This window comes from Anguilla anguilla, chromosome 3, assembly GCF_013347855.1.
Source record: "Anguilla anguilla isolate fAngAng1 chromosome 3, fAngAng1.pri, whole genome shotgun sequence".
Taxonomy (NCBI): Eukaryota; Metazoa; Chordata; class Actinopteri; order Anguilliformes; family Anguillidae; genus Anguilla; species Anguilla anguilla.
In genome coordinates, this window is record NC_049203.1 from 23,893,145 (window position 1) to 23,918,313 (window position 25,169).

The following is a 25,169-nucleotide window of genomic DNA, read 5'->3' on the forward strand; positions in this document are numbered from 1 at the left end:
ATGGAATTATAGATGATTGACAAGAGATACATCCTTCTGTTTTGTACACGTTATTTCAAAATGGCAGGATCATTCAAACTTGTTTTCTACAACTTTGCATTCTGCTTAATTAAGATTACTTCTCAGTTGTGTCAGCAATAATGCTTCCACAAGGTGGACAACCAAAGGCTGACTGATTAATTCATAACCTTAAATAGAGATATAAAAATGGAAATGAACACATTCTGAAGACGTTTTTACATCACATTAAGTATGTACCCCTACTGGTCGTTTCATGAGAACGGCCATTAATAATGATGTAATAAAACATCCCATAAGGCATGTATCGACACTGCAGGTTTTACTTCCTCTTTCACACCATCTCTCAGTTAACCCCAGCCTTATATCAAACAAGCCGAACATTATCCGTAGGCAGACATTGCCTTTTAATTTTCCGCAGAACTATAAGGCATCATTCATTACAAAGGGCTGAACATATCCGGCTCATAAATCAATAGTGGCCCGATTGCAATAATTATAACAAGTTAACATGCAATTTCAAACCTGAGCACCGCGTGCTGGATTGTAGCATATGTAAATGAGGTAATTCTAATAGTGCTGGGCGTTGTAGGTAACGAGGTGCTGCCTATGAATTATGCATCAAAAAGTGGTTGATCTCCAATAAAGGGAATGAATTCACCATGTAATCTAATTACTGGAAGTGGAACTCTTCCATGTTGACCTGTGGAAAGCAACTACCCTTGAAAAGAAATTTGTTTTTGCGTAAATATTAGCCCTTTGCTATAGAATTGCATTCTAAAGTGGCCAGGATGTTATTTATATTCTCTTTCTTTCTCTCTTCTATCTCTCTCTGTCTCTCTCTCCCTCTCTCTCTCTTTCTCACTCTCCCTCTCTCTGTTGTTTTTTTGTGTTTAATAAAGTCTCTCCTCCCTCTTTCATGCAGCTCCAGACCTGGGAGACCTCCAAAGAGAACACAGGGCGTCACTTCTCCAGAGAACCCCCACATGATGCCACACACTGTACCCAGCCTTATGTCATCAGGAATCATCCCTCCCACAGGTACATTTGGGGTCCTTCTCTTCTCCGCTCACTTTCAAAAGTAGAGTTCTATATGACAGAAACAGCTCTGTTGAGCTCCCAAGAAGCCTGTTGTTTTCCACCCTGCAAAGTCATAAGTAAAGCCTTTTTTGGAATAGCTTGTGTGAAAAAAAGTATTTAAGTTGTTTGACATAATGCAAGTGTATTTATTTATTTATTTTTCATTTTTATTTAATGTCCCTTATAGTGTACGTTTTATTATGGTGAAATATATGGTTCTTGTGATTAAGAACAAAGACTCATGTCCCCTACAGGAACAAAAAAATAATAATTTCTGGGTTTCATCAGGATAATTGACACCTCTAATAGGCGCTGTTAATATAATAGTTTTATTATTTTAAAAATGTACAGTTACAGGTAAATATAACTCACAACCACACAACAAAACTTTATTCTCAGTTGATGTTTAGTTCATACGCGTACTGTGTTTACTGTCTGTCTGGGTTCGTTAGGCCTCTCAAGTTACCTCCAGTCACAACAGCCAGCTTCCTGGGCGACAGTGTGGCATCTGGTTAGGACTGGGCTTCTGGCTTAATGGTGGCGGGTTAGATTCCCAGCTGGAACACTGCCGTTGTACTTCTGAGCAGAGTACTTAACCTCAACGGATTCCAGCAGTATACACGAAATGCCTAAATGTATGGAAATATGACCTCAGACTCAAGAAACCATGTGCGGTGAGTTTAAGTGTAATAAACTGCTTCAATGAAACAAATAAGTGCTAAATGAACTGCAAGTCCTGTGGCTCAGAGTAAAAATGAACCCAGTTTGGCCACTTGTCCTCTCTATTAGTGGAAAAAGGTACTCTGTCAGAGTAGATTTTCCACTGAACAATTTGATGAATAACAAACACTATCAAAGCCAGTTAGAATATCTTACATTCAACACCTAGTAAAATCTATAAAAAGCTTGAGATTTCCATTCAGGTTTGGAATGTGGTTTCCATTGTGTGTAGAAATGATAGTATGACTGGAATTATTATTTTTTTTAAATAATTGCCCAGAAAATAATAATAATAATAATAATAATAATAATAATAATAATAATAATAAAATACATTTTAAAAAATAATAAAAGGAGAATGCATCAGAGTGAAACGGTTACCCAGCAGTTTATATCACTGTATGTTGCATTAGGCCTGGAGTCAATTTTAATTATCCCGATTAGGCCATAGTGATGTAGGCCATTAGCTCAGAAAGTACCAGCAGCAACCATTTGTGCTGTAATTTAGCCTGAAGCATGTCGTATTCCAGCTAATGCGTTTGCTCTCTAGCTGTAGCAGGTTACACAGTCACGGCTTTAAGTCTATACTGGGAAATGGCCTGGTCATTGTATTAGCTCTCAGTTGCATCTTAATAATGTGCTGTAGCAGATATTGCATCAACTTACATTAACTGTTATTTTAACAATTAGTTTGAATGTTTGAATCCTTTTCCACAAGGCTGATTATACCGTTTAATTGGGTATTTGTAATATCGCTGCCTTCAAATGTTTTTGACCAATTTGCACATTTCGCAGCATGTCGAGTGGAAATCGAGTATCGCCGTGCCTAAATACACTTTTCGCTAAACTGATTTGGTGTTCAGGAACACAAGTTCACTTCTCGTTATCATGGGGTTCTCATCTCCTGCTCCTCTCTTGCTTCGTCCATATACCAGATGCCAGTGTTTGTAACAAAAAGTGAGTTTTGGGGTTGCGTTTGAAATTCAAAAGAAGCTGTAGTGTAAGCAATCAGGAACAATGGGGCCTCACAGACGCGAGGCTAGTGCTTTCAACTAGGGGAGGCAGAATCACTTTCCCTCAGCTTCCATGTGCGCCAGAGGTCATGCTATCAGTGTCTTTGTGGAAATAGGAACCGAAAGGCCAGAGGGGACCGCGAAGAACAGAGACTGTAGCTCAGTTTAGCTCGACATAAAGAAAAGACTAGGGGGAAAAAAAAACAAGTTGATCATCCTCAACAGAACTGGAGAAAGGCCTTTTTTGTCCTGTGATATTGATGTGTTGGTCAAGGCTTTTGAAAATAAATAAATAAATAAATAAATAAATAACATTGTGCAGACATTATGGTGAATGTACTTCAAAGGTGAAACAGTGTAGATTCAATTTAAAAATGCAATCATATCGTGGAAAAATAGGGAAATAGTCAAAAAGCAAATTTGGCTTTTCTTGTTAACATGATTGTTACTATGAATGCAACAAATGCACTGCAGGCTGATGCAGATTATTACGTGATCTATTAGGCCTAAAAATATGTCTTAGTATCCAGGCTGTCTTACTTTGGCAACCCTTATTTACTTTTTTTTGCTGCCACTCTCGATGCCATTCCAATGGAATTTCACAGCCTTCTCAAATACTGATTTGGGTAAAGCTATGTTACGACTTATTATGTTGTGGCCACCCCCTAATAATTAGCATTAAAAACGTATACTGTATTTGCACAAACATAAACTCAATTTAAATCCAACGGATCCTGACACAAGAAATCTCGTTCTGTTGGTCATTTTAAGACAGGCATGCTTTTTTTTTTTTTTTCACTTCCATGGCTGTACACTTTATTCCATCTGAATGAGACCTCAAAATTTCAAAACTCTGATGATGAATTGACATTACATGGGAGAGACAAAATGCTAACTTATAATAAATCAGGCTAACTTCTCAAAATTTGAATAATTCTGTCACTGCAAACGGATATAACAGTGGGAGACTGTTATGTCTAGTTCCGGCGTGCACAGGCAGCAGACAGGCACACTGACAGTAGCCGCCAGTCACACTGACTCTGTCCAAGGCATGGAGATACAGTATACATAAGAACTGGAGACTACTTCCACTTACCGGTTCCAGGGATTCCTATGGGAGCTGCTCACTGGCACATGAAGCCTGCCATAGAGCTGCCATGCTTGACTATGGGGCTTTTTGCCACCAGAGACACAAATGTAGGTGGGTACAAAAATGTGAATGAATGGGAATAAAAATGAAGAAAAAAATGTATATCTTATGTTGGGCTAAACGGAAAAAAATGTCCCTGGAGAATAATTAGTTCAGTGTGAAGACATTTTTTTTTTTTTTAAGTACTGTCCAAAATATAATTTGGCCAGGGTAAATTCATATTTTTGAATGGACTTCATTCAACAAAGATGGCATGTTCTGACTACAACATTTTTAGAATGTTGTCAGGATGTTGTTGATGGAAGGTTACAAAATGGTTTTTCCAGGAATGTCCCTGTCATATTACATGTTAACAAGGATAGAACATGCTGACTGCAAGGTGTTTTAAAATATTGTGAGGATGTTGTTGTTGGCTGGTTGCAAAATGTTTTTTCTCAGAAATGTTCCTGTAACGTTCTGACAACACATTTTTATAACATTGTCAGGACATTGTTGATTGCAGGTTACGAAATGTTAGAGAATTCCAGGCTGATATTACCATAGCATTTACTATATGCACAGATCCGCACCCATATACACTATGACCCGGCTATTCTTTTTTTTGGCCCCAGTAAGTAAGAGTACTGATAAGTATGGCTTTCTTGAAAAGAAAGCCCTGTGTAATTTGAAAAGCCAACCATACATTAATTTCAGGTACAGAATGTGCTTCATTCCATGTCCACATGTTCAATATGTTGCTCTCTGTGCACTGGCTAGTTACAGTGCACACAGCTAATAGCTGCACTTGAGTCATGTCAGTGAAACATACATGAAGTGATGCGATATTTATGAGTCAGAGGGTGTCTTGTGACATGCAGGTCTAATAGCTTTTATGGCAGTCACAGATTAATGTGTGAAAGGTAACATTTTTTTTAACCTTGGTAAGTAGAGCTCAAAATGGAACTAAAAACCCTCAAGAAATGAAATGACTCACACAAGTATTTTCCAATGGTGTTTAAGTGCATAAAAGAGAATGATTCAGTGCATTTGTAGGATAAACTTGTGACTATCTGTATGCCATTACAGTGATCAATGATTAAGACAGTAGAGCCTGCAATGTTTACTAAATATTTCTTATAACAGTGGGGTGAGTATTATCTTGCAAAGTGAAGAAAATATTTAGTTAATTTTGTTAATTAAACCAGGTTTTTCCCATAATGTTTATGATGACTTAAAAAAAGTCATACAACTATTTACATGCCCTTGTAGGTCCAATTTGAGAACAGATTCTTAACCCTCCTCTGGCTCAGTGAATCCCGACAAGAGTAGATTACACTTTTAAAAAGATTTAACAGAAACAAATGGTGAAAAAAAAAAAACAAAAAAAAAAACGGTCAAGCCTTGAACATCATGTATTGTGTGTGATGCTCTGTCTGGATTCTGTGTTGATGATGATGATGATAATAATAGTAATATTATAAAATCTGACTGTTCATTAAATCCATGCGGTTAGATGAGAGGTACTTTTGGGGGAAAAAAAACAAAAAAAAACACTTGTTCTAAAGGCCAGAGGGTGCTGACTGGTTTGCTGACTTGAGGTGCAGTTTTTCTGCGGATACATCAATCCTGGCATTAGTGCTCTAACACCCTCATCCTCCTGTGACACGTCGGTGACGTCTGCTAGAGAGAGAGTTTAGCCAGAAGTAAACCTAGAGTTAGATATGAACAACTTTTCTTTTTCTTTATTTAACACAGACATTTGCCTTCATTTGCCTTTTTTAAAAGCTGAAACGCCGTAGTCTTCTAAGTCTTAGCTGGAGAATGGAAAATTACACTTTTGTGCTTTTTCCGATGCCCTATAGCTGCCCTTTTAACTTAATCAAATACAAAAGAGCAACCCTATCATGGCCATCAAAGGTGAGAGTTGGAAATTTGATGCCCTTTGTGCAAAAACTAGCGCATTTTTGAGATGAGCTTTGACTAGAGAAATGTCTTTTATGGGCTGTACTTAAATGCGATGTATGCTCAAAATATGTAATCAAAATTTGTCTCTCTAGCTTTTTATTGTGATGAGCAATGCATTGCCATTGTGATACATGCAAACACACATACAACTGGACAAATCTACACACGAGCACAAAGACTGTGTAAAACAGTGGTAATTTGTAAATTCACGTAGGTTTCTCTGTCACCAATAGAATTGATTCTACATTGACAGATAAACTAAAATGTATAGAAACACAGTTGTTCATGATGTAGGAAATAAGCCATGTCTTGCATACTTTATTTACCAATTATTAAAACAGATATGCACGTTTAGATTTTTTATTTTTTTGGTGTTACGGTGTTTCTCCTCAGGCTACTTTCAGAAACTCATGAAAATGTATACACTGCAATGTATCATGTTAATAACCACAACGATCATTTCTACTAAATGTCTTAGAGCTTTTAACAGCTTTATTGGGTTGTATTACCTTTGCTTCAGGCTTGGGAACACAAATCTACAGCAACACAAAATACCGTCTCTCTCTCTTTTTCTCTCTCTCTCTCTCTCACACACACACACACACACACACACACACATATATGTATATATATGCATATCTCTGTATATCTGTGTGTGCATTCTGTGGACATTAGTCACTGACACATTAACACCTACCTCCTGAAGAGTGTTTCTGAACTATTGGACAGCTGTTTGGGTGTTTTTTTTTAAATTATGGTGAGAATTATTTGGTCATCAACTGTAGAGGTCTTCCTTGGCTTCCAGACTCTTTCTGTTTTCTGAGCTCACTAGAGCTCTCTTTGTTTTTAAGGATGTTCCTAACAGATACTCAGCAGCTGGTGATGCCTGTGGGTCACAGACATCAAGCACGTCATTACACGCAAAGTACTAAATGTGACCACTTTCATTTACAAAACATTAATGTCCCAAACATTCTTGTGCACTGGAATGGGTGGCTATGTATTTGCACTTTAACCACATGTCAATTGTTTCATTACAAATGTAAAATTGTGGAGTACAGAGCCATATCAAGAAAAAAAATGTTTTTGTCCCAAGCTCACTATATACCACTATATATGTATAAAAATTCCCTTGAATAAAAGGGAGAGTGAGAAAGTGCACTTCAACCATATACATATTTTTTGGTTACTAATCTAAAATTGTGGCGCACAGAGCCAAATTAAGAAAAAATATGTCTGAGCTAAACACTACGAAGCTCACTGTACATAAATGCTTGCCTATTTAACCAGCCTCTCTCTCTCTCTCTCTCTCTCTCTCTCAGCTGCAGCGGCTGCAGCAGCAGCTGCGACAAATGCCGCCCTTGTCGAGGCCATGAAGGTAAAGAAGATCAAGCTGGAAGTCATGGGAAACTACCATGGCAGCAGTAACCAGCACGGAGCCGACGAGAACGGGGACTACGGCTGCAGCGTGGGTGAGTACCCCCCCCCACCCCCCACCCACCCCAAACAAAACACCCCTACCCCCCTACACCTTAACTGTATATTCTTTACACCCTCTAACAAAGCTTGAAATGTCATACACTTGAAACCACATCTGATTGTCCCTGGGCCAAAGCATTTTGTCATTAAAAAAAAAGAAACTTTCAAATTCAGTTTTGTCAGAAAAACAGAAACAAAGCAATAGCTCAGATTCTGTCTTGCGGAGAAAATAGAACTGCTCACGCACTAACAGTGCTCCCAAAGATGACATTTCATCTCCATTGGATATTCGCCAAGTCTGTGAATCACATATCAGAATGTTCATTTATAGTGTAGTCTCACAGGTGAGCATGATAGTGTAAATCATATGTGGGTAGCGTTGTATAGTGCATTGAATTCTATCTACTTTCATCTGCTCAGTACATACACTCTCAGAAAAAAAAAGGTTCTTTGACCTATCTCCATAGGGGAGTTTTTCAGTGAATTCATGAATTAAATACAATAATGAAATACAATCCCTACAATGGTGCATAGTGAAATGTAATACGTATTTGCATTTCCTTCACGCAAATATGATACGCATTTAGCACACCATAATTAAAAACAAAACGCATATTACATTTTATTCCATTGCGTGCTCTGTCAATAGCACTCATACTGAAATACAATCCGGGGTGTATTGTTTTTCAGCGTGCATTGCATTTCGCTCTGTGACCACTGGGTGCCGCATGGAATTTGACCCAATGCCCCCCCCCCCCCCATTGACTACTGATAATTCATGTAATGACATAGGTGTCAGAAAGAGCACAAATATGGGCAAAGACAAGCTCATTTAAGAGCTAATTAAATGAATTAAACTATCCTCATTATTTATTTGATGTACACGTATTTATTAATGTATGATTAGTTTTTGTCATCGTCTTTATGCAAGGATGGAAATACTACTAATAACCTTTTTAATAACTGTATTAATAGCAAAGTCAAATAATGTAGTCAAAATAATTTGGTGGAATTATATCAGCATGATATCATCTTGAGTTACCTATGCCATCTATTACTAGTGTGTTAGTATTAATTCACTTGTCACGATTAATCACCATGAATAATGGAGACAACAAGAACATGACGCTATGGCGTCTTGTTCCAATTTGTATCACTTTTTTTCTGTCTGTTTTACCTTTATTTAACAAGTGAACATCTCAGACACAACATTACTCTTAAAATAGCCTCCTTTGGCTTTGATTACAATTAAATTAATTATGGAAAGTCTGTCCAATCATTTTGCTACGTGGGAGGTGGAGATCTGGGAGGGAGGTGCAGGGGTAATTAAATTAAGTTAAATCTCATCTACCTTAAGTTATTTATTTATTTATTTATTTATTTATTTTAACCCCAGGTAGCCAACTACCTTTAGCCTGTAGTGCAAGTAAAATAGGCACTAAAGTTGCAAGAAATGGCAAAGAAGAAGGAGTTAGGCTTAGGTGTGCAGGGACAAGTAAACATTGTGGCAAGAAGGTTACTCGCAGTGAGAAATTGCAAAGAAGCTTAAGATTTCCAGGTGCAGTGTTCAGTACACACTCCAGCTGATGGGCAGTAATGTTAACAGGAGCAGACCAGGAAGATCAAGAGGTAGTGGACAAATATCTTGTGTTGTCTGACAAGAGAGATCATAGTAAAACTGCACCACAAATACAGGAATAACTCAATGCAACTAGAGAGGTTCTTCTGAATACAGTGAAATGGCACCTATGATCTGCTGGTCTGAAAGGATGTGGATCTGTGAAAAAGCCCTAGCTATATGCTGCTAACAAGAAGAAAAGACAGTGGGTCAAGCACCATCAATACTGAACCAGGCCCATTGCATTTACAGAGTTCACCAATGCTCTCTTTTTTCCCTGAGTTCAGTGATTCAGCAACTGTGATCTGCTGGTCTAAAAGGAGGTGCATTGGTGTGCTCTGTAAATGCAATGGGTCTCTTAGGCCAAGGAAGACCTCTACCATTAATGACGGAAGAACCCTGTCCGACAGATCAGAAACAGTGTTCAGGAGGCAGGTGTACTACAAACCCCCCACCCCCACCCCCACCTCCCGGTCCAGCATCACAATCTCGATCTCGAATACCCCTCCACCCGTTCTGCCACTGGTTTGGGCCTACCTTTGTGTATTGCATTTCATTTTGTCATGAAAATCACACACTGACGTTGAACAGCAATGAAAGACCACTCTGCAGTTCAATAAATACAATGATGAGGATTGCTTTGAATTGTGTCACATTCTGTTCAGCACCCAGTGGTCACAGAGCAAAATTCGATGGTGTATATTACATTTAGCCTTGTCACGAGAACTGACGTTGAAAGAAAATGCACCCCGTGTTGTATTTCAGTACGAGTGTTATTGACAGAACATGCAATGAAATACAATGCAATCTGCTTTTTGTTTTTAATTATAATGTGATAAATGCACATCATTATGTAAAAATCAAATGCAAATACGTATTAAATTTCACAATGAGCCACTGCAGCGATTGCATTTAATGAAGTCACTGAATATCTTCTATACATTTTAGTTCCTTATGGAACCCCCTATGGTATGTGTGAAAAGTGTGAAAGCTGCCAGATTGAATAGTTTTGCCTGACAAAGAACCCTTGAACTAGATAGGGTTCCCCTGTGGAGACACAGAGGAGCCTTTTGGAATCCTTTCTTCTGAGTGATACAAGACAGCTGGATGTGTATTGTTGTTCTTTCCAGATTCATTCTTAACCCACCAAAACATTACATACAAATAGATAATAATGATACTTCATCTGAAATCCTTTTAACTGGAAATGCACTGACAATATTGAAATCCTAAAGTTCACATATGAAATTCAAACAACTTATTTTGTATCCTGACTGAATCTACATAGGTGTGGCAGTGGATAACAAATGAAAGTTAAGCTGACTGGAAGAATATGGAAATATGAGCATGTTGAATATATGCCATTTATCTCATCTTTTCTCTGGAATTATGTTGCATTTTTTACTGCTTCACCTTGCAAATATACTGTAATGTAAAATTGTAAACACGTTCCATCCCATACTTGCTCCATAACATCAAAGGTCCTGAAAGTGTGGAAAAGTTGGAATTTCTGGAAGTGTTTGGCGCCTTATATTTTGAAAGCAAGGTCTATACAGAGATTTAGCAATCCAAAGGCCCGAGGACCAGATCATGTGGTCAAAAACATGGCCTCCCATCCATGTGATTATGCTGTTAAAACAGTGAGTGAAAGTGCGGAAATGAAGGCATTAGCACTCTGGGTTAAGTACACAGCAGCAATGCTTCCCTCACTCATCCACAATCGCTCGGGCTCTTTGAATATTATATTTGCTCGAGCAGATGAGGAGCTTGTTGGCATGGAGATGAACGGGCCGAAGATGCGCGAGCAGGCGTTTGAAGGTGACCCCGTCACCGCATTTGGACAAATCTCTCGCTCCCAGAAACGCTCAAAATAAATCATTAAAGTGAGCTGCTGCCCGTTCCTGGATTTAAATCGCCCCAGATTTATGAGTTTGACTGAATGCTCGGTCTGGTCAAAGGATAGATGCGGAGACAAATGACGTTGGGTGCTGAAGCCATCCTGATATTGATTGCCGGATACCGCTGCAATCTTGTTTATGTCAAGCACTCTTGTGTGACAGGGTGGCAGACAGAACATGCATGCAATAAGGAGGGCTAACATTGCGATCTCTATCCATGCTCCTCGGAAGAACATCTCATCTCTTCATCAAATCATTGCGACTTAAATTATTCTTTTTTTAAGGGGAGTAGTTTTGTTTCATAAACATGTTAGATATGTCAGCAGATTTCTGGATTTGTGCAAAACCAAATGAAAAAAAAAACATTAAGGTAATGGATGTGTCTTGTTTCCTGGTTATCCCTAGAATAGAATTGTAATAATAATCTGAATTGAGAATAGTCATTTTTCAGATATTTTCATTCACAAATTTGCAATTACAATGTTTAATAAATCTGGCTTTTCAATAATGCATTTGAGTATTCTTAAAAAGATATTGATTCTCAAGAGATACTGATGTGTTTTCTTGACTAATTGACAACCATTGTCAATGTTACCAGTAAGTTTGTATGCAAGTAGACCATGGAAATTGACAGTACGCAAGTTGCAAAGTGTGCGACTTTTTGAGGGAATAAAAATAAGTAATTTAATCTATGATTGAATCTAGCTGCAACACACCCACTGATAATATACTCAGCCTAATCCAGCCCATTTTTCATGCTTTGAGCGGTGCGCTCCTCACCTCTGGTCACAAAAATACCAAAATCTAGCAGCCACACCCAGTGCACATCTGCGATGCGCCATTGACTGTGCCCATGCACCATTCAGTTGTTCAGCGCTGGAGATAAATCACTCATGTCATTGTGTAAATAAATAAAAAACAGTCATTTTCTCCACTAATTGAATATCCAGTGCAATCACACTTGTCCATTTGCATCAGCCTTATCAACTATAACAGGTTAATGGCAATTATTTCGAGTTTCAGACTGACTCTGATCCATGCAACAGCCTGAGAGACAAACACATGATTTTATCTACAGTTAAATGGATAGATTGGTATTTAATCCCCCCATGATTTTAATAATGTACTCAAGAGAAGATGGCGCTCTGGGTGTACAGTGTGGTTATTTCCATGGATGTTCATGAAAATTCCTGGAACTACTCATGAAATCAAAAGATGTAATTTCCTGACTTAGAGATTAGTAAATAGTGCTCACTTGCCTACTGTTAAATTGACCTTAACCAGAATCCTTAAAAGAAGTCTGGTAACGGTACAGATCTCATCTTTACAGACACCTCTCTGTTTCAGGTGAAGAAATGCCTTTATGAAGTAAAGTGTGTTTGTGAGACCTTGAGAAAAGATTAAAAAAAAGGAGGAAGGAGAAAGAGAAATCTTACTCTGTGGCCACTGGGTGCCATTTCAAATCTTGATTCTGTGCCACGGAAACTTTAATGGAGCTCAAATCCTCTTTGTAATTAGATGGGGGAATTGCGTGTATCATCAGGCAGATGATGCAGGGTGTAACAAACCGATTTTCTTTGGAGGAGGGGAGAAACGGAGATCTGCGGCAGAAGCTCCACCAGGTGTCTGCTGCGAGGGAGGTATAAAAAACAGGAGGGAGAGGGAGCGACAGAGGAAGAGAGAGAGAGGGAGAGAAAGAAAGAGGATGTCATTGCATGGTGCACAGGGTCATCCCATTTTGTCTGTCAGACCCCCTTGCCATAGGAGGTCGATGCACCAGAGAGATAACTGAATTGAGTCCACAGCTGTAAGCTCAGAGGAGCTAATTGGTCCTCATCTCTTTGTCCCATTCATCTTCATTTTCGAGCAATTACGGGCAATTATGTGTGTTCTCATGTTGGGAATCAACCCTTCTTTTAAGTCAGCCAGTTAATATTGTTCCTGTTTCTGGTGGGGGGGGGGGGGGGGGGGGGGGGGGGGGGGGGGGGGGGGGGGGGGGGGGGGGGGGGGGGGGGGGGGGGGGGGGGGGGGGGGGGGGGGGGGGGGGAGGAAACATCAGGGTGGACAAAAATGTCAGAGAATAAAGGTTCTGAAAACTCCCCATCATTCAGGAGGGGATCCATACAAAGAGTGTAAGTGATTGAGGAAAGAAATAGACAGGTTGCCATAAACAGTGAATGTTTTGACAGCCCTGAGCTGCAATTTCAACTGTCTGGTTTATTTTATTTTGAGCACGTATTTTTATAGTTGTTATTTATTTATTTATATATTCATTTACGTAATTAAGAAAGACCATGTTGCTCATGGGTAAAGACAACATCTGGGATTTGAAGCCGCACCCCCTGGACCACCTCAAAAGCATGGGTACTCACATTGTAATGAACATACATTCTGGATTCCATCACTGGCAATTACATTCACTTAAGTACATTTTTGCATGAGGACAAATTTCATTCCTTCCTGTAAGAGGCATGGTAGCTTAGTCTGTGGCTCCCGCTGTTCAGTAATGGGGGATAATGCTTGACACAAGCTATAGCTAGCCTTGCTATGACTAGCTAGCTCCAGATGTGTGCTCATTTAGCCATTATTTATATGCGACCGAGCAAGCCTGATGTTATTTTAGCTCACTTTGTACTTGGAACCCTGCTGATAATAAATAACAGCTTGTGTACTGCTAAACTGCCTTTTTATTGTGTTGTTCATTCAGACAACCCTACCACAAGATGGCCCTGATCTCTACAAACATGCTATTCTCTGTGATAAAACATGTGAATGATAAGAGCCACGGGCCCAGTACGATTTACAACTAAACCTGTGATGTTCTCTATCATCTTTCTTGTTTTTTTTAAAAATCTTTTTATCAGAATCTGTATGCTTTGAAAAATGTACAAGGAATGGCATGATCTGCAGCGATTGTGCTTATAAATTAAAACAAGGCAGCATGCAGACATAATGAGCGGTTCAACATGGAATACCCAGAATCCTTCTCTCCTGTACGTCCACTGCAGTGAAATGGCGTACTGTATTTGTCACATGTCGCACTTTTTCCGGTGTAAAAAAAGTGAAAACAGGCCCTGCAGGTTCGAGCTGTGTCGCTTGCTTGTTGATTGGGATCTGTTTGGTCACACAGTGCACCAGCTGTCATCTCAGCCTGACTGCTGTGATTTAATTAGTCTGTTTATGTCCTTTCTAATAATAAAGCCCTCTCTGCGGACGGTCAGAACCAATGAGGGCCTCTCTTTGTCAGAGCTGGTGCTACCCAGTGCTGCGTGTGGACGGTGTTTAAAAGGCTTTATTCCCTTTGATGATACTCTTCTCTCGTCACCGTCGGTTTGTAGGGAAAGCAATCAGCAAGGACCAGGGCTCTGTAGCAATATACTACAGAAAGCAACCAAACCTATTTATTAAACAAATATGTAAACACATTTTTTATTCAAATGAATTTGGTGCCAAAAATAAAACGTGAACAAATACATGTGTGTGTGTGTTTGTGGGTGTGGATTTGTGTCTGTATTTGTTTATACGTGGTTGTGTGTGTGTTTATAATTGATTCTGTTGGAAATATTCAGGCACAGGCCTGGTTTCAATCAAAATTTTCCTTTGGAATAATTGCCAAAAGTGTCTTTCAACAGCATATTTTTTGAAAATTTGAGTTTGATGACTGCTGAACCTGCCAAACTGTTGGAAAAGTGTCTGAATTTTATTGGTAATCATAGTTAAGGAGAGATGTTGATTGAACCTCAGGTTACATGTCATTTATTTAGGACGTTTAATTTAGGTATTTTATGATGTTCCTGCTTTTTTCCTCAATGAGCTTACACACACACACACACACACACACACACACACACATATATATATATATGTATGTATGTAGTCTCAGTAAACGTACACAGTCCATCAAAGAAGTAACATATAGTGTCTAAGGGGTACATTTTTCCTGATTTGTTTGCGCTGAAAATTAAATTTCTGTTGTAATGAATTATAAAGCAATACTGAGTCACAATGGACAGAGCTGGAGTAGACTGGGTTTTGACAAGACGAGGGGTCTCCCAGGCATATGAATTGAGACTAATTCTATTAGACAATTGCAACTGCAGTCGACTGATGACAACAGGCAAGCCTTGTTCATTTAGCATAATTTCAAAGATAAATTGGTTATAATTTAAATGCATTGTGTTCAGTTGGTCATACTAATTCAGTTGTCATTGATAGACAAGTATCGACATAAGACTGCATAAGCGTAAGTACGGATGTATGAACTTACATTGTACTGTACACAACCATGTACATCACAGAAATGTATCTCACAATATGAGAATATGAGAATAGTTTATATATATATATATATATATATATATATATATATATGATCCACATCAAGGGAAAACACTTTTCTGTCTGTGTTATTTGAATTGACGAGGGCATAGTATGTTATCATCAGCAATGGTACTGTTGTAGCTTACCGCTGTCTAATTTGGTTAACTCTCTATGGCAGATGCACAGCTTAAAAATTAAATGACCAGTTGTCATGTCTATCCTAATCAGTATCTGACTACTTTTTTTCCTTAATTGAAGGAATCCATTTTGAGATGTTTGACTGGGTGATGATGCATACTTCTGACTGTCCCTCTTTTGCTAGTCTCTGTCAGGTTGAATTTACAAGCATAATTGTGTGACCTTTGGAGCAATGATAGGAGACAATTTGAAGAGACAGTGTCACTTGGTGTAAATTTGAAATAAATGTTACTTATGGATCATAAGCATATTATTTTTGTTACAGTAACTTTGTATGTCCTGTAATTGCTGAAGATTTAGCCATTTATCAAATCCTTAGTCTGTTTTAGAAAAGTTTCACTGATAGTCAAGAGCTAGTCTAGGAATTAAGAATGAACTCTTGCCTAACCTCTCACCATTTGTAGCAGCAATAGGCAGGTGTGTAGCACAAAATCCTGGGCCCTATACATAAGCAGTCTCTGTGGGCCCCCTTCCTCTCTTGATCCATGTCTCTCACGCACCATTCCAGGCTTTTCAAGGGCCCTCCCCCCATTCGGGCCCTGGGTAGTCAGTCCCACTTTTCCCCCCACTACGACGCCCCCGGCAATAGGCAAACCAGGGATGTCCCAGCTTAGACCTTGGTCAGATTCTTAGAAGGAGGTTCTCTGCGAAACATTTGTCTCATAGTTTGTCTGAGTCACGGCTATTCACCTTAAGCCCACCTTCATTGAATGAATGTAAACCAATGGTTGGCAATTATTGCAACTAGTGCTTTGTCAAGGCTTTGTCAAGGCTTAACATAGCGAGGTATAAGCCTGCTATGCAAGGCTAGCTGATAACTAAAATTAACAATTTAATTTTTCTTGGTGTTCATACATATCATGTCATCATAGGGTGCCCCTTAAGTATGTAGGAATGAGTGAGGTGTTGAAGATGGATTTGTCAAATGATTTTACATTTTAATTTGTAATATGTTTTTGTTGAAAATTCTGTAGGAGTGCCTTCAAGTACCGTTAAATATGTATTGTATGTCAGTAATATGTAGGAATTGTATTTGGGTCTAAACCCTGTTTCACAGTTCACTTTGCATTTATGACCCATTACAAGCTTAAGATACATGCCTTGCAGTCGACCATTTCACAGAGCAGGCGAAAAATGTTAGAAAAACGATGTTAGACACTATCCGGTCAAAATTGAGTTTGTACCAGGATCACATTCCTGAAGAACAGATCTAACATTCACGTAAATTTCAAAATTCAAACCGCTGTGTAAACACAGTATGTGAAATTTAGTTAAATATTGGGAAGTTAGTCCACCGGAGTCTGATAGACATAAGAAATATCTTTGACTCACGTAAGTGTGGGAGTCCTAAACAAAGCTTTTGTGTGTTCAGACATGTTCGTCATTGATTTCTTTAAATATTTTTGTTGGTCTCTGTGATAAAAAGTTGCAATATAACATGATGTGTATTGTCATGAAGTGTTCTTGTTTAATGGCAGAAATGGTCTTCTTCTTTTGTTCAAGTCTTTTTTTATCTTCTTGGTCAGCGCAATATAACATAGTTGTTTTGGTTTTGTGCCACTTTCTGAAACAGTTGGTAAACAGCGTCTGTCGGTGGAGTTCTAAAGCTGAAGCCAGAACAGCTATGCAGCTAATGTTTATTGCTGCCTCGTCAACTGGACAGCATTTTTTTGTTTTTATCGTTTTTATGATGGGTGGTTATACAATATAACTACCTAATCAATCTCTTAAATATAGACTGAACTAGGTTCTGTTTTATATCCTTCAGCTTATTCAAGGCTCAAACATTTAGTTTAGTTACCAACTTCAATCATTTAAGTGCTGTTAAACAGTCACATCATAGATGGGAGTGTACGGGGAGGGTATTGGGACATTCCATCAGTCAATTTGCTCAATTTTATTGCTGTGGCATTTTCACACTAAAACATATTGAGCCAAAGAATATTACGCGTGCAAAGCTGTATCTTGTGTGTTCTGCAAAAACACCCTCCTGTGAGTTGCTGTTTATGCAATACAACATATATCTATCTCATAATTTCAGCTAAAAGGAGGCCATAAACTAATTTCAAAAGCTGCGGAAATTATCTCGAAGAATGTCATGTGCAACATATATTGGGGTTTCCAGAAAGGGCTAGGGGCAGAATGGTTAGATCATCGAGAGGGCCAGTTTTTCTAGGTAAGAGCTTACTTTTAGGTTCTTTACTCAGCACTGGAATAATGTTCGCATAAATCTCAGTAGAGAAGGATTAGCAGCCGTTTGTCTTGTTGCGGACATGTTTTGATTATAAAATATTATAATCATCAAACTGGGGTGTCAATTTCAGCCTTCCTTTGGCAGGGGGGGGCTGCTTTGTTATTTCTTTTGTTATCTCTTGTGGGTTTACTGATTGAGTCTATTTTTTATTTTTTTTTGCATCAAAGTGCAAAGTCTAAGCCTTACATCAGTATACGGGTTCTAGCCCCGCACCTTGAATCAATGACCGATAAAAGCAATAATTTTAGACAATGTTATTGTTAGACGCCCCGCATCTAATTTCATGGCCGTTGGGCTTTAAGGGTTTAAGGTTGAATTCACACCATGTGAGAGTTTTCTGTGTGTGGGATGGACCCCTTGCATCGTGCTTAATAAAAACACTTCTAAAAGTGCATGTTTTGCTAGAAGTGCATGTTTTTTTGAATACAGAGTACCTAAGTGAGAGTGCAGTTTGTCCCAACTGTTAAGAGTGTTACCAGAAGCATACAAACTTAAGAGATATTGCAAAGTTAAAAGAATAAAGAAAAAGTTTTCTGTAGTATCTACCCAGGATTTCAGATACATTTATTACATTTCTAATTCATATGCAATGACGGACTGGGATCAAAAAACGGCCATGGTAGTTGTGACAGACAGGACATATTTTGATTCCCAACACCAACCACACCATTCGGTAAGCCCCACCTCTATGCTTACTGTTGCTATGTCCATCAAGCTTTTTGTGTCTGACAATGTAAACAAGGCAATCTCAACCATGAAAGCACATGACCTACCAGATGAAATATGTAATCATTTTTGGTGTGTGTGTGTGTGAATCCCTCGGACAGCTAACTTAAACTTATATGGCCACTGATCACAGAATGTAAACCCTTACAACAACAAAAAACATTAAATGTCCGTGTGATTACATATGGTTCACATGTGTACAACAATTTATATCACATGTCTTTTGTCCTCATTATGACATGTGGAGCACACTCTTCATGTTAATGAAAATTTAGCAAAACACATGGAGCACATGTTTTCCCATGTGCTCCACATGTTATTATGTGTTGTCACTTGGCATCCCTTGACAAATATTTCATGTTTTGAAAGTCACTTTTTTGCATACAGAATCATGTGAACACTGCTAACAAACACAAAAGTTGAGCAACAATGAGAAATTATACCAAAACATATTGAATCTGTAAAAGCTAATAACTATCAGCAAGGAAAAGTAGACTATTATTCAAAATATGAGGGGTTTAATATAACTTTATCAGAATCAGGTATTGAAGCCTGTATGAAGTATGAAATGGAGTCAGACAGTAGCTTACCATGTACTTTCATATTCATTTTTTATTTCATTGCTTTGTTTTCTTTGCATCTTTGCTTAGTCTAGCTTTTGTATTTATTTACCTCAGCAAGGTTGCAGCAAGGTTAGGCAGTGTCACATGGGGGTAGCTATGGCTTAGCTTGGTGGTGGTGGTGGAACCTTTGCTAGCCACTTCTAGCCGGCCTCAGTTTTCAGTTTGTTATTGATCCTGCTTTGTTAGGTGCAGAGTAAATCCATAACACAAGCATGCACCGGAAGCAGAATACCAAAAATAACAAGTGTCAGTCACACAGAGAAAATAGCCTTAGGTTTTCTTCTTTTGACTCCTACCACCAGTACTTGGGCTTGGTATCCAGGTACAGACTCAGCTCTGATTATGACGTCGTTGGGGAAGTGAGGATTTAGGAAAATATGTTTAATTTCTGAATCCAGAGGTTTTAAACAGCTCTCTCTGAATGTCCAGCACTCTGTATGCCGAACAGGAGTGCGTCAACAGTTAAATCCCCTTACTTATCCAACATGTTAAATACATTTAGTTGATTTAATTTGCTTATTATCAAATATATGAATTATAAATTAAATTGCAAAACATGTTGATTGGCAGGGCAACCCGTTGGATCAACCTTTATCAAAATGTACAAAAAACATGAAAGTTTACTTCTGCTTCTAACAATAGAGGTGATATTTGTTGCCATAAAATAGTTAAATCCAGCCTGGAAAAATTTTTTCCATGTAAAACAACCAATTCACACCACGTTGTTTTCCACTGAAACTGGAAAATATACGGATTTCAAGTATTAGGCCTCTACAACCTTTGTCTATGTAGACATCGGTGTGCATCCTTTTTGCATTCTTTAGCCACACAGGGCTTCTGGCTCAATAATTTGGATGTCCTGTGTTCCCACCAGAAGGTAATACAACCAGGACATCGCAGTTTTGTGTAGAGATAAGACCTGCAACATGACTTTTAATTGTACCAAGGATGTTTAATTTGATGTTTCTGGAGAGGAGAGCAGGGAAAGTGTTCCTGATCAAATAATAAAATATTATTGTCTGTTTCTCAAATGTAATAATAAAAAACTAGATATCTGACAAGGCCCTAGCTCAGGCCTATTAATTCATTAATTATGCTATCTCAACACCCCCACTCCTCTTTGCTGGTTCAGGCTTGTTTTTGATGACGAGGATGCTTATTGTCTCCTAAGAGTTGAAAATTTGGTTCGCTGAGCTGCACTCTATTTACAATGATAATGACTTGCTAATGAATGAATGAATGAATGAAACTCATTGCCCCAAAGGGAATTTGTCTTACACTTAATGAGCTCAGCATAAAACATTAGGAGGATGCTGCATGTGATGCAGATCTATTGCAAAATGCATTTATATAAATGCAAGTATTTATAAGTACTTAAGAGTATTTAAATGTTATTTAAGCATAATTATGGACCCCCATCTACTGCTATTGCTTTGGGATTTTGCTGTGGTAGGTATAAAATAGTGAGTGAGATAGCCTACTGCTACAAAAACCACAATAGTTTCAGCTGACTAGAGGATGAGTCGAACTTTACAGGAAAACCTTTCTCTTTTTTTTTGTATTTTCCTTTGTATCATGTAAGTAAGCTTTACTCAGATACTTAAGTGACTTTTAAATGAACAACGTTATTCTTACTTAGTAAGAGTGACTTTGTCAATCACTACTTTTACTTGGGTTAGGTATCTCTGAAGTAGCAGTACTTCTATGTAAGCATTGTGAGTACTCTTTCCACCCCTGTGTGTAAGTCAGTGGGCTATGCATAGTTCTTTTCATGTACATTTGTATAGACTTTGATTAGTCAGTTCTTTCAGTTAGTTTACTAGACCTCATTCTCTATTCCTGAGTGTTTAGCACAAATACGCATTGTTTGAAAGCCTACAAACCTATCCACAGCCTATCCAATTTGATTCAACTCCAGTGCAGATGTTGCCTTGAGCTTTCGGACTTGTTCCATAGCACTACTTTTATTCCCAATGCCTTTCCAGAATTAGATCATAAACGGGTTTTCCAACCGAGGCTAATTAAGTCCATTAGCTCTCTTCTTTTAAGTGTCCAGTCTTGGCACGGCGGCTCTTTTGCTCTGCCAGGCGAAACCCTGATAGCTGTTATTTTGAGAAAACTTTTATGAACTTTTTTTCCAGTTTAGCTTTGCATGGAACTGTTGCGCCATGAATTCATATTTAGTCTGGGATCAAAGGAGTCCTTTTCCCCCATACTTGTTCATTTGCTTAATTTCTCTCTTTTCTCATTTGAGGATAAGGGTGTTTTAAACCAAAAACGGGGGTTTTCTTGGTCCAGGTATGTGACTGGTCTAATAATTTTACTTTTATGCCAATACAGATACAATTCTACTTGATTTTGGACATAGTTAAATTACACACATGGTAGGCTACTGGAAAATGTAGTTAAGCTAGTAGCTCTGCCCAGCACTACATAGAACACTACTACACTCAAAAAAAATGTTGGATAGTGGTTGCACACAATATTATTAAGTAGACTACTTAAGTAGATTAAGTATAAATCACAGCAGTTCACTCACATCAGTTGGTTTCTTGAGCAGGAATAAAATCGAGCAATAAGGTGAAAACAGAAAGCAGCAGGGCCGGTTTTAGCCTGCTATATTAGGGTTGGCTGGTAAAAATAATAGGTGGGCAACTTGGGCGCAGTGGCCTCACTAGGGTTGGTGTCACCCGGGGGGGGGCGGGGTGCTGTTGGATGCTGTCGAGAGGGGGGGAGGGTGGGATGCTGGCGGGTGTGGGCGCGAGGAATTGTGTGTTATGCATTCATCTTTAAACTTTGATTGGGTGGGCAAGACGCACGTTTGGGCTATGGGCAGACCACCCCTGCCCATAGCCACCGCCGGCTGTAGAAAGCAGGAATTGTGGCTCTCCGTGTTCACAGTTACAGACACCTGACTGTGTTTATTTAGTTTCTTTATGGCCACCACGGCCTTCAATAAAAACTCATGGTTGTCTTCTGTAACAGTGCATCACAAACCTCTATGGGTATGGTAATTAGGGTGAGTCAATCTACTTCACCCTTTTTGCCATGTCCTCTGCCTACACAGCCTCCATGGATACAGTTCATTTATTCTGGGAGTTCCGGCAGTTGTGTTCAATGACCTTTTCTTAATACAATCTTAGTCATGTGTATTGACTGTTTTTTTTTTTGTTTTTGTTTTTTCAGTTTCATCCACAGTTAACGCTTTTTTTTTTTTTTACATATGAGAATTAGCTTCTCAAATGCACATACGATTTCTACCAAAAATGTTGAAATTAGGAGTCTGTGATTAGGAGTCTGTTTCTGTTTCAAACATGGAAGTCTAAAACACTTAATCATAAAAACTGGTTGGCATATTTCAACACATGAGGCAGAATATACATTTCACAGCCTGTAATAATATTAGCCCATGTAGTTCAGATTTAAACTTGCAATTAATCAATAAAGCAGGAATATAACACATGCTAATGCAATGTGGTTCAGTGCTATTGCGGATTACACAACATTTTTTCGCAAATGGCATAGTGTGGTATACCTACTTTTAGAGCAAACACATATTTTGTGTGTCAAGTTGTTAATTCTTACCCATAAAGACAAGATTAACTATGTCCACTTGGATTGTTGTGTATAACTCTGGAGTCACCTTTTACAATATATGGCATATTGCAAACAGCAAGCATTAATGCCGATGGTAGATAAAGGAAAGCCATTTTTCAGAATCTTTTTGTTCCTCACCCCAAGGTAGTATATCAGTCAGTCCATCTTTTGTTTGTCATTTTGTGTTCAGTGTGATTTGGTGAGGGTTCACACACATACATAGTCGCATTGTCGCTTGCTATTTTTCTCTGATCAGTAAAGATTTTGTGCAACTTTTAATTGAGTCCAGTCATGGGAACAGTGATTGATTCAGATTTCCCTGTCCTACAAAAGAGTCAGCCATAAGGCATCACTATGTTCCCACTGATTTTTCATCTCCTATCCTTATTAATGACATGGGATGGTTCTCCTCTGTTAACCCACATGGCATCTTTCTTATGGAAAATAGGTGTTTTCTTCTGTGGAGAATAAGCTTGCATTCCATTTCTTCAGGACATAATTATTTCCAGAAGCCTGTAATTCCCTTTGCCATGTGTCCATTGGTTGTTTGGTCGAAGGAGTTGAATTGTTTCCCTCTTTGCCAGCCAGGAAATATTGACAAGGGAATTCAATCAGTCAATTGAGGCAGAGTGGAGTTTTCTTTTTCGGTGTTTGTTTAAATTCTCAAACTGCAGAGACCAAAATGGCCACAGTCTGTTTCGATACAGCACAGTTCATGGTGTGGGCATGGTTTAGGAGAAGGGGGTGAACTTCCTTTGTAGGAAGCAAATATGCCATGCCTCAGTGATAACTTTAGTAGATACAACAGTTATATTTTTTTCTATTTGCGAGTGCATTATGTGTTAGTTAGGATGTGATAAGTTTTGGAGCATAAAGAACCAAAAATACTATTGTGAAGAATGGGTTTATTCCTGTGGTCCTTCATGTGGTCAGACCTGTGGCCCTAACAGTCTGCTGGTTATGCAGTATACTCATTGATCTGTAATCATCTGGATAATTGCTTTTGTAATTATCTCATTTCAACACGGCTGTTTAAAGCATAATCCCTATTTATCATGAACACATCTGCATAATGTGAATTATATTATTTTATAAATTAATTGATACACCATTAAGACTTTGTGAACATTCGTCTTTGAGTTATTTAATATTAACTTCTTAATAACTTCCATTGCCTCATAATAAAATGTATAAGGCAATAAATGTTGCTGTTAGTATCACTCATCTGAAGTGACAGCCATTTTAGAATATTATTTAACTGCCATTATATATAATGATGAAGTATATTGTTTGCATATTCAATTGATTTAATTTATATAGATTTCCACATTATATTATTAAGTGATACATTTAAGCCATTCATTGTTGATGGATGATGTTGACATTACACCTAATGTACTCATTATCAGAACCCTTTTGTTTGACCCTGTGTTATCAGTTGCTAAATATGTTGGCCTGTGGTGTTTATACAAACCAATCTCATTTTTTTAAAGGTCTAGAACTTCCATTTATGATGATGCCCCACCCCCTAATTCCAGTCAGCCTACCTCCTGCATCTGTCACCATGGCAATGAGTCAGATGAACCACCTCAGCACCATTGCAAATATGGCTGCAGCTGCTCAGGTCCAGAGTGTGCCCTCCCGAATGGTGACCTCCGTTATAAAGGTATCATACAGAGACATTCATTTTGCTAAGTACAACAGATTCTGTGATGTGGACATATATTACTTGTCTCCATTCATCCTGATAATTAAGAGCCTTTTCAATATTAAATCAAAGTAAATTACCATTTTTTATAGAATTCACTTAATATAAGCATTCATTTTAGATTATTTTTCAAAGGAACTTAACAAAGGGCGTATATTAGTGTTTTATTTTTAACACAAATGGAAGGTTTTGCAGCGACTAATTTTGCAGTATTAAAAACAAAATGTAAAAAATGTTATGTAATTGCAACATGAGCTTGTCAATTTCGTATATTTATTGTGCAGTCTGTAAGTATTTGGACAGCAGCAACATTTTAGTTGTTTTGTCTCTGTACCCCAGCATATTGGATCTAGAATTGTGCACTTTCATCAGTAATTTGAGGTTATTTACATCCATATTGGGTGAACCATGTACGAATTGCAGCCCTTTTTATACGTAGGGGAACTATGTATAAAAGGCCTGAAACTCCCATAAATAATCAGACAATTGCCAGCTCAGCTTTTTCTTGAATAGCTGTGTGTCATTGCCTCATTTGTTTGTATGCCTATAAGCTAACGAAAAATCTAGAGTTCATTTAAGTCTGTCATTTGCATTTGGAGTTTGTTTCTGTTTTCTCAACATGAGGACCGAATAATTGTCAATGCCAGTAATTATGCAATCATGAGGATGAAAAATGAGAATAATCGGTCACAGACAGCCAAAATATTGGGCTTGTCAAAATTAAATGTTTAGGACATTCTTAAGAAGCAAGAACACCTAGTGAGCTAAGCAATAGCAAACGACCTGGTAGACAATGCAAGACCACTGTTGTGGATGGCCAAAG

The 25,169-nt window shown here is 38.4% G+C and overlaps 1 protein-coding gene across 1 annotated transcript in view; it reads left to right on the top strand.

Annotated features, from left to right (window-relative positions):
- LOC118223386 (dachshund homolog 1-like) overlaps nt 1-25,169 on the top strand; it is a 102,408-nt gene that overhangs the window by 52,738 nt on the left and 24,501 nt on the right. The window contains exons 2-4 of the mRNA XM_035409820.1: nt 944-1,059; nt 7,248-7,397; nt 24,132-24,304. Of these exons, the coding sequence (XP_035265711.1) occupies nt 944-1,059; nt 7,248-7,397; nt 24,132-24,304 (439 nt within the window). The remainder of the gene's footprint in view (nt 1-943; nt 1,060-7,247; nt 7,398-24,131; nt 24,305-25,169) is intronic.